Here is an 11,089-nt window from a genome sequence, read left to right as displayed (position 1 = left end):
CCTTCTAAGTTATTTCACTTAACATAATGCCCTCCAGTTTCTTCTGTGTAGTTGCAAATGGTAGGATTTCCTTGTTTATTTTTTTATTCCAGAAATGCATTGTATATATGTACATATTCCATTACACATGGAAAATAAATAATATATAAAAATAATATTCATATAAAATAATATATAAAAACAAACATATCACATTTTCTTTATCCATTCATCCACTGATGAACACAGAAGTTGTTTCTATGTCTTGGCTAACACTGCAGTGAATGTGGGAGTGCAGTGATCTCTTTGGCATCCAGCTTTCAAATCTTTTGGATATATTTCCAGAGGAGTTGCTGGATCATATGGCAGTGCTATTTTTAATTTTTTGAGGAACCTCCATCCTGTTTTCTATAGCGGCTGCACAAATTTACATTCCCACTAACAGTGCACAAGGGAGCCCATCCCTTCTTGACAGGACCATTGCATGGCAAGTAGTCCCTCTCTCTTCCAGGCTTGGCCTCTTCCAAAACAGAGATTGGGGAGGTGCCTTCCATAGAATCCCATGCCCAACCCCCGGTAACTTGTAACTTCCTGTTGAAAAGCTGCCTCCTTCATCAGACCCTCATCGCTAAGGGGGCAGAGTCAGTGTTGCTCAGCTCAGATCATCCCCAGCCAGTATGTTGCTTGTCACAGATCAAGTGACATTTCTTCAATGAATGAATAATGAAAAACAGAATAACTTTAGTGTTAAAAAGAGGTGTTGGCACAGAGAAAGAATGGATTAAGGAACAGGGCGAGGCATGGTGGTTGTCACCCCATTAACCACTCTGTAGGCCAGCTGTGGAGCTAAACCTGGTGCCCAGACCTTGCTTCGGCGCGTGCGCAGCACTCTCCGCTCGGCCCCACCCCAACCCCCGCCCCAACCCCCGCCCCTCAGTGCTTCCCTTCAGCCGCATCTACCTTCAGCAACCAATTAGGGAGAGGAGGCGGTCCCGGTTGGCGCGGTGCTCCTTGGGTAGCGTCCATAGTTACTGTTGCTAAGGCTCAGCTCGCCGGAAGTGGTGGGGTTCTGAAGTTTTGGGAACCAGAGCCTGAGAGAGGTCAAGGGTCAGTGCAGAACCGGGATGAGATGGTGAAGCAGACCATCCAGATTTTCGCGAGGGTGAAGCCCACTGTCCGGAAACAGCAACAAGGGGTACGGGCAGCGAGAGTGGCGGCGCGGCGGGGCCTCCCAGGCAGGGGAGGGACAGCACGTGGGGCGCTAGGCTGGGACGGGGGGTTGGCACTTGTCCCTCACACTCTGCTAAGGCGCCCGGGCCGCCACGCAGACCCCAGCGCCCTGCTGTCAGGGACGCGGGCAGACACCCAGGCCGGTCTGGTCCGGCAAGAGTACCTTCTTCCCCGCCCCGGGCGCGGACGCTGTGCACAGACCCCCACACGGGCCCCGGGGCACGCGTGTTCACGCGTGGAGGACGGTGCGTGTGTGCGCCTGTGCGCGCACCCCGGGAGCGCGCCTCAACATGGCACCCTTATCCCACTTTTCTGCGGAGCGGTCACGCCGCTCTGCACACTCTGCACACAGATGCGCCCAAAAGTATGTTTCTCACCCGGGCAGAACGTGTCAGCAAGATATGCAAGTCCATACACGTCTGAGATGTTACAGATAATGTAGGTAGATCCACAGACCAAAACCAAACAGCGCTCTGACTCTGCGAAAGGTGGGCTCTTAGGAATTTGTTGCCTAACTTCATCGTCGTTGTGCAACACAAACATGCACCTTTGACGTATACTTATTGGAGATGTAGATATTTCTGCGTCCCTAAACAAAGAATACACATAATCCTCTTCATTCTGAAAATATTAACTGAGCATTTACTAGATGCTTCCTCTAGGGTGCTAAAGACAGAGGTACGGAAAGTGTTAAGTCATTGCTCTTGCCTTGAGCAGAGCCATTTGGTGTGCTTCTTAAAGGTTTCAAGACCTGTTTTGTTTTGTCTCGTTTTTCTCCCTAGAAAGAGCATCGTCATTCTTACCACTCAGGTGTTTTGTCTGCATTATCTCTGATTCTCAGGTTGGTGAGAATGTTGATGTCATTGTCCTCATTTTGTAGATGAGGAAACTGAGTCTCAGGTAGATTAAATAATGTGGCCAAGCCATCCATCCAGTGAGTGGCAAAACCCTGATTTTAATTAAGGATCCAAAGTTCTTTGCTCTTCAGACAAAACTTTTTTTGTTTGCCTCCCAAAGTAGAGTAGGTAAGGGCAATCTGGAACTTACTCATGAGTATGGGTATATTATTAATATTTTATATCTATCCCATATGCACAGTGTGTATGTGTGTAACATAGTATATCCTAATGTAGCATTTGCCTTGTGTAATTTATGTATTTAAAGCAAGAAATATGGCATCTTTGTCACCATCATCATGAACAGTCTTTTTACTCGTGGAATACTTTAAGATAAGATGCATGAGAAAACTCCAAAGTAAATACTGGCTTTTTTTTTTTTTTTTTTTAAGGGATAAAACAGTGTAGAAAGAAACCATGGATATCTTCCCATTTTCTCTCCTATTATATTCACTTACAAGGTTTTTAAAAGTGCATTATCCATACCAAGTGTTTTATATGTAAAGTCCCTATGTACCTCTTCAGGCTCTTAGCCAAAAATATTGGGCTTGACTGCATAGATTCAGCAGTGGGAAGCAGGTGCTTTGAGATTGGGGGAGGGGTTGGGGTGGGAATAGGGGTACAGAAGGGGTTGATAGAGAACCTTGGAGGTAACTTTGAACTTTCTTTTTTAAAGTGCAGTGTTTGGGTATTTTACTCTGCTTTCTTTTGCATTTTTAAAAAAAGTTTATTTATTTATTTTGAGAGAGACAGAGACAGGGTGAGTGGGGAAGGGGCAGAGAGAGGAGGAGAGGGAGAATCCCAAGCAAGCTCTGTGCTGCCAGCCCAGAGCCTGACACAGGATTCGAACTCAGGAAACTGCAAGATCATGACCTAAGCTGAAACCAAGGATGCCAAACTGACTGAGCCACCCAGGTGCCCCCTTCTTTTGCATTTCTTTGGTGAGGTCCTGTGGAATGGATTGCTTGATACTCCGCGGAGTATTTGTGTATCTCGTACTGTATTTTTATAATGGCAGATTCTTACCAAGTTGCAACATTATGCCACATACTCAAAAATAAGAGAACACAGATGAATGCATTTTGAGTTAGTGTATCCCTGATTTTCTTTAGAAATCCTGCTTTTAGTATCCTATCTTTTTGCTCCTGAGAGAGGTATGGTTGTTCCTTTGACAAGAAATGCTGTCTGTAACATTCCCCCAAGAGTAATTCAAAGGTAGTTTTCTTTCCTCTTCATTTTGTGACTGCATGACTTCATTAGTCTTATTTCTTAAGGCACTATAGAGTAAATGATAATTTATAGAATGGTAACTCAGAAGATGCATTAGACAAACCTCTGATAATTTTAGCAATGGCCATGCTTTTCATTTGTGCAGTGCTTTTAATACATTTTAAAAACATGGTTACATTCTTTTTTGCATTTCTTCTAATTGTCTTCTAGGTATATCAATCCCACTGTGTCTCAAGTAAGTATTGTTATGACTGAATATATAAAGTCCCTTTCTGGCTGAGAGGGACTTTTCTTTAATGCCTCAAAGAATGGCTTAATCACGGAGGTAGAGGGATCACTGTTTTTACTGTAGTCGATGGTCTTTTCTGTCTTGTGAGCACTGAATGTTACAGAATTTTCGAAAACGTGTGACTCGCATTATAAGGAGTGCCTCACTCTTGTATGTTTCATGTCTTACACACCCCTTTCGCTCACCTGTGTAGCCATTAACTTTTTTGTGTGTATGTAGTACCCTACAGGATATAATTTTTAAATGTCTCTTGAGAAAACTTAGCCATGGAAAAGTCTCAGACCTGATGCCATTACTTTCTACAAATAATTTTGTTTTACAGGATGACTTTTCTGCATGAATTCTTCACATTTTAAGTGAGAGAGTTCAATAAAAATCTGCTTAGGAACATTATTTAGACTTTTGGGAGATTCAGGCAGGCTTTTACTTGTTTAAGAATATGACTTTTCCCCCATAATCAAGCATCTAAATGAGTCTTAAACAGGAAATATTGCCTGTCAGAAAGAATTTTATTTCCTGGTGAAAGACAAGAAGTCTTTTTCAAAAAAAAAAAAAAAGCTAAATCTAATGACTAACATTTTTTATGGTGCATTACAAAATGCTTCCATTTCCATGACATCATTTATCCCCACAGCAGTCTTGTAAGGGTGGCAATTCTGTTTTCCTCATTTTATGGATAAAGGAACTGAGATTCTGAATGTGGTGGCTGGTCACACAGCTGGTAAATTGAGCTCAGAATTGGACACAAGTCTTTGAGTACCAAATCTTACTCTATTCTTTATTCCACATGACCTCTTTATAGGCTTGAGTCTTGATTTTTCTGGCCAGTAAATAAAGGAGTAGGTAACGGAGAAGAGAATCAGAGCATTTACAATTGTAAGGGGGCTGGTGGAGACGCTTCATTTCCATATCAGTTTAGAGAGGTTAAGTGATTTCTCCTAGGTCCCTTGCTAATTAGTGACTGAGCTGGGAGGAGAACCTTGAAGATGACATCAAAGACATGAATTACATATGTCTTTTGAAACCACATGTCTTTTATCAAATGCCTGAATATGTCTCACGGAAACTTGGGCTGCTTTGAATATAACTTGAATTAGAGCATTCTTGTGAGCTCTCTGAGAAGTCTCAGACCCAGTCCTTTGATCTGCCTCAGCCACTTTGTAAATGCTCAGAAAGGCTTGTTGGTTGTAGTAAGATGTTAACTTTTGGTACATAATTTCAAAGCAGTACTTTGATTAATGTCCTGCTTTCAGAACTATTAGTTTCTCTACAACAGAGATACTCAAATGCTCAGATTGGAATACTAGATCTTTCAAAGGGGAGCTGAACTTTGGTAGAGCACCAATTTAGGTTTCACCTCTTTTCCAGTTCCATATATTTGTTTTGAGTGTGCACACGATTCAGAGGAAAATTATCCAAATTATAGTAGGTTGTGGTCTATCTTGAAAGTATAATTTTTTTGTACAATTACAATGCCTATCATGATAACATGTTCATAGTTCAAGCCTTAATTTCACCGTGCCATATTCATTTGTTATCTTCATCTTTGCAGATTTATTCCATAGACGAAGATGAAAAATTAACACCTACCTTGGAAATTATCGTGCCTCGTGATTTGGCAGATGGATTTGTGAATAATAAGCGAGAAAACTACAAATTTAAGTAAGTTTATCTTTCTCTTTCATTTCTGTTTCACTATTGGACTCTTGTGGTGCATTAATATCCACCATGAAATCATGAGTGCCATTTCTCAGGGAGAATGGTTCTCTATCTTGTCTGGTAGGTAGATTTCAAGTTGTCTTTTCATTGCTGTGCCCAGAGTTGAAAAGAGGGTGTATGTCTCCATCCAGGATGCCATCCCAGGATCCCTGCGTTTCTTTGCTGTATCTGCTTATCTAGTGCTGTTCTTTTCCTCCTTGGCCCACTATGGTTAGACTCTTATAGGAAGCTCATTGTAGGACTAAACTTTATTAAAGTCAAGAACTTTTTTTTTAATGTTTTTATTTATTTCTGAGAGACAGAGAGAGAGAGAGAGAGAGAGAGAGAGAGACCATGAGCAGAGGAGGGGCAGAGAGAGAGGGAGACACAGTATCCAAAGACAGGCTCCGGGCTCTGAGCTGGCTGTCAGCACAGAGCCCAACGCGGGGCTCGAACCTACGAACCGTGAGATCATGACCTGAGCCGAAGTCGGACGCTCAACCTACTGAGCCACCCAGGTGCCCCTAAAGTCAAGAACTTAAGGTATAATTTGNTAAAGACAAGAACTTAAGGTATAATTTGTGTCCTGTATGGATGAGCCTTCTCTGTGACATAAATGATATATTGACCTCATATGCTCATATGTACACTCCATAACAGTATTGTCTAATGTAGTGGCCACTAGCCACAGGTAGCTCTTAAGCACTTGAACTGTAGCTATAGCCTGAACTGGGATGTGCTTTTATTTTAAAATATATTAATTATTTTTTAATTTTTAGTGTAAAAAAAAAAAAAAAAAAAAATTAATGTAAAACATCTCAAGAGTTTTTTCATATTGATTGCATATTAAAATGATAACATTTTGGGGGGGCATCTGGGTGGCTCAGTCCTTTAAGCATCAGACTTTGGCTCAGGTCATGATCTTGGGGTTTGTGCGTTTGAGCCCTGTGTCAGGCTCTGTGCTGGCAGCTCAGAGCCTGGAGCCTGCTTCAGATTCTGTGTTTCCCTCTCTCTCTGCCCCTTCCTCACTTGTGCTCTATGTCTCTCTCTCAAAAACAACGAAAGCACATTTTAAAAAAATGATAATGTTTTGGGATATATTGGATTAAAAGTGGATTATTAAAATTGATTTTACCTGTTTCTTTTTTTAAAAAACAGTAGCTATTGGAAAATTTTAAATTACATATATGCTCACATTTCTGGATTGCATGGTATTTCTTTTGGACAGTACTGAACTGTAGGGATCAGGTGCAAAGTTCCCAATAGCCAACCCTGGATTGTCTTCAGTGCCTGTGGTCCAGATTCTCTTTGAGTAGCCAGGCTTTGAATTAAGGGATTTGGACTACTTCATGCTGCCTTTATTCTCTAGTTTCAGATTGTGCTGTTTTCTTTTACCCCTACTTTTGACTTTTAAAGCAGTTCGAGCCCAAGTTAAAGCCATATTTGATCTCTGCCTGAATTTAGGGAGTGGATTTATGGGTCCTGCTGAAGGAATCGTAATTGCTGTCTTGCATTTCTCTCCAGGCTGTTTTTTAAAAATGTTATTTATTTATTTTGAGAGACAAAGAGAGTAGGACGAGGGGGCAGACAGAGAGGGAGAGAGAGGATCCCAGGTAGGCTCTGTGATGTCAGCCCAGAGCCCAACATGGGGCTTGATCTCATGAACCATGAGATCATGACCTGAGCCGAAATCAAGAGTCAGGTGCTTAACTGACTGAGCCACCCAGGCACCCCTATTTGCTTATTTTTAATTCTCTTATTCATTTTTTCTAAATCTCTAGATTAAAGATATTGGCTTTAGTATTTTGAATAAAGAAATTGATAAATTATTTAACTTAAGCCCGTGTTCAGAGATAAATATTTCAGCATTTAAGGGTGTTTTCTCCCAAGAAAATTCATTCATTCAATCAATCAGTATTTATTGACCCTCCACCGTATGCTGTATAATGGCTAGGAATACAGCAGGGAATGCAGCAAAGGCCCTGCTCCTATGGTGCTTACATTTTAGTGGGAGGAGGTGGTCAGGGAGATCAGAAGTACAATGTATGTCAGAAAGTGTTAAGTGCCACAGAGAAAAAATATGGCAGGCAGGGGAATAAGAAGTGCTAGAAGAGGGGCAGCAAAGGGAAGGGATGGTTTCAGTGGTCGTAGGGCAGTCAGGGAAGATATTACAGGAAGGTGCTAGTTGAACTTGAAGGAGGTGAGGAAGTCAGACATTCAGCTATCTGATTGGGATTCCAGGCAAAGGAGATACGAAGACTGAGTCCCTGAGGTGGGAGAGTGCTGGCATGTCTGAGGAAGAGTAGAGGGATCTATGTGGCTACAGGAGAGTGAGCAAAGGGGAGAGAGGGGAAGAAGAAGGTTAAAGGGGTGACAGAGGGACCAGATCATAGGGAGTCCTATAAGTCACTGTAAGGATTCTTTTGGGGAAGCAGTCATTGTAAGTTTTTTTTCTCCCAAAATGTTATGGGAAGGTGATGGAGGGTTTTGAGCAGAAGAATAAAATAATTTCCCTTATGTTTTAGCAGGATCATTTCTCCTGGCATGTGGAAAACAGACTGTAAGATTCTACTCAGATAGCTGTTTCAAGAGAGACCAGGCAAGAAATTATAGTCACTTGGGCTGGGGTAGTAGCAAGTGAAAATGTTGAGAAATAGGTGATTCTAGATGTATTTTGAAGATTAGAGCTGACAGAGTTAGCTGATGGGTTGGATATAGAGTATAGTGGAAGGAGAGGAGTCAAGGGTACCCTAAAAGTTTTGGCCTGAATGTTTAGAAGGATGGAGTTGTTATTTACTAGGATGTGGAGGATCAGGAAGAACAGGTTTGGGATGGGAAGAGATCAGCATATGCCAAATTTGAAATGGAATTTAGAAAAAGCCTATGCAACTTCCTAATAAGTGAAAAGACCTCCACGGAATCAGAACACTTAAGTTATGTCTCAGGGACCATTACCAATTAGCTCCAGGACCACGGGTAAATTGCTTTATCTTCCTGGACCTCAGCTTCCTCCTCTGTAAAAGATTCCACTGAACTTATGAACGTCTATGATTCTATTTTGTTCTTCCATGATTTTCAGAAGCTAGCTGATCATTATGACTTTTCAAATTACTATGTAACTACATTATATAAAATAAAATATTTGGGGATGATGATATTTGGTCTTTATTGAAATGCCTGCCATCTCTTTGCATGGCAGTAGATGTAATTCCTATTAGGGAGGTGGATTTGGGAATGGCTGATTAATCACTCAGCCATCACCAGCCTGGTAAAAGAGGCAAATCCGCCTTATCATCATCATCCTCAAAAGCACTGTTGACTCTGTGCTCAGATGAGCATTTGAGCAGCCACACCCCCTGTGTTAGGTCAGCATTCATATCGGAAGCTGTGCCTCTCACGCGTTCTGAGGAGCGTTCTGGGCACAGTTGGTAAGTACTGCTGTCTAAGATATAATCCTGCCTGCAAAATGGCATTGTAGGCAGAGGGTCAGACAGTCTCTCTTTGTATGGTTTCATTGTTTGCTTCTTCAAAAGGGAGGTTGATAAGCTATGAGGAACTTTTGAAGTTAACGTTGATTAAAGACAATGAATTTCATGCCATTTATCTTTCTTGCCCAGCTCCAGACGTTCTTCTGAACTCCTTCGCAGTTCAAAGAGTCCCACATTTCATGTAGTCTCTACTGTAGTTGAACATGTGCCCGACTCACTTTTGAGTCACAAGTGGGACACGTAGACCAAAGCTTCCCAGGACACTCTGAAAGCTGCTTCAGATGCCCTCAACATGTTTGTTTTACACCTTTTGCTTTAAAGCCACACCACCCCTAATTTTGATTTTGAAAAAATTTATGCAGAAGAGGTGGAAGAATAGTGCAATTGCCTCTCCTATACTCTTGGTGGGGGATTCACCAATTGTTAACATTTTGCCCTATTTGCTTATGCTTCTCTTCTTTCTCTCCCTTCTCCCCCTCCTCCTTTCCTTCCCCATTTCTCTCTTTCTTCATGATTTTTTAAGTGTTTATTTATTTTTGAAAGAGAGAGAAAGAGAAAGCAAGAGAAGGATGAGAAAACGGGAGAGAGAGAATTCCAAATGGACTCCATGCTGACAGCAGAGAGCCGAATGCAGGGCTCGAACTCACAAACTGTGAGGTCATGACCTGAGCCAAAATCAGGAGTCAGATGCTTAACCCACTGAGCCACCCAGGCACCCCTGTTCATGATCCTTTAATGAGGACCATACTTGCTGGTAGCAACTTACCACACTATAAACGAATATTGTGTGTCTCCTCCCCCAGGTTTCCCACTGTGCCTGTGCCCCTGTACTAAGCTCAGTCACGGTGCTACTGGGAGAAGAGCAGCATTGGTACCCTTCTACCTCCCCGGGGCCCTGGCCTTGCCAATCTGATCAAGACTTCTCTTTTCAGGACAGGTCTGTCTTCATTTACTTTTGGACTTTTGATTCACGATCAACCAAATGGGACAAAACTATCCCATGAATTAAGTGGCTAATGCAGCACCCCATTAATGGAAAATCAACCTCAGTTCACGATTTTAAAGCCAAGTGCAATAAGCATACATTTCACAGCTGCGTTCTTTCCTTACAGGTCAGACATCAGAAGTTCTTTGGCTGTTTACATCCTGTTCTTGGGTTTCCATTTCACGTACTTATCTGGATTTGAAATTTGATGCCAGTTGCAGACACTGTCCCTCTTGAGACCTAAAGAACACACAGTTTATTATTTGGTTCAAAGCCGCTGCAGTTTTTCAGAGGGATTTATTGTGCAGATCTTGTCAAAGCAATACTGTTTACCCACCATGTGTGTACAGGGGTACAACAGTGCAGTGTGGTTGGGACTACAGGGCAAACATTGTGTTAGGTTAGGTAAGCCCAGTGATGTAAATATGGGGTCATTTACAAAGCTTTTGGGGAGAAAAAAATATTAATCCAAATGTGTTTGAAGCTTAGCCTTTAAATAATCACCACTTTCTTATTTGCAGATTTCAAAGAATTTTTGATCAAGGTGCAAACCAAGAGATCATTTTTGAAAACATTGCCAAACCAGTTGCCGAGAGGTAGGATTTCCTATATTTTGTTTGATGGGTTAGTGGTTTCATCTTGTCTTCAATTTTCAGGTAATTGATGGTTCGCTGTATCAATTATATACTCAGGCTGCAGGGCATGTAATGATAGTATTAATACTATTCATAGAACTGTTTGTATTAGATTTAGAAGCTGAGCATCAAAACAAACCAGTGAGATAGACAGAATAGCCATTATTACTCCTATTTTAAAAGATAACTCTCTGAGGATCGAAGAGATTAAGTGACACTGCTCAGGATTGCATGGCTAGTGGTGGTGACCTCCTGGGTGTGGTTTTCTATTAAGTTCAGTGCTGTTTCATCAATACAGCATTTCAAACATATGGTTTGACGGATGAAGGATGAGGTGTGGGTGACACCTGGGAGGCCTCCTAATGTAGTCTACTAAAGTAATCTTTTAGGTTATGTCATTTTTCAGAGAGCTGACCTCATGCATTTTATTTTGAAATTTCCTAAAATCATTCAGGGAGGGAGCCTTCGTTTCAGTTTCCTGGATGTCTGGTCTTTCCTCTCATTACTAACAAGCTCTTCCATCTTGAGCCCACTTCCCCTCCAGCTCTTGCTGGGTGCCCCGGCCTGGAATCATCTTCCTTCAGAGATCTGCATGGTTGTCCTTGAAGTCTTGCTCCTTTGTCACCTTCTCAGGAAGGCCTTCCTTTATTAGCTGCATT

General features: G+C 41.9%; 1 protein-coding gene across 1 annotated transcript in view; it reads left to right on the top strand.

Moving 5' to 3' along the window:
• Nucleotides 1-1,091: 1,091 nt before the first annotated feature.
• Nucleotides 1,092-11,089, top strand: part of LOC120224347 (kinesin-like protein KIF6) — a gene marked incomplete at its 3' end in the record, with an annotated part of 192,246 nt that continues 182,248 nt past the window's right edge. Inside the window, exons 1-3 of the mRNA XM_039222579.1 lie at nucleotides 1,092-1,174; nucleotides 5,177-5,286; nucleotides 10,317-10,391. Coding sequence (XP_039078510.1) covers nucleotides 1,109-1,174; nucleotides 5,177-5,286; nucleotides 10,317-10,391 — 251 coding nt within the window. The remainder of the gene's footprint in view (nucleotides 1,175-5,176; nucleotides 5,287-10,316; nucleotides 10,392-11,089) is intronic.

The sequence above is a fragment of the Hyaena hyaena genome, unplaced genomic scaffold, assembly GCF_003009895.1.
Source record: "Hyaena hyaena isolate Hyena2069 unplaced genomic scaffold, ASM300989v1 scaffold_1161, whole genome shotgun sequence".
In the NCBI taxonomy this organism is placed as follows: Eukaryota; Metazoa; Chordata; class Mammalia; order Carnivora; family Hyaenidae; genus Hyaena; species Hyaena hyaena.
The sequence above is the reverse complement of the archived record's forward strand: the minus strand, read 5'-3'. Positions and strand labels throughout refer to the sequence as shown.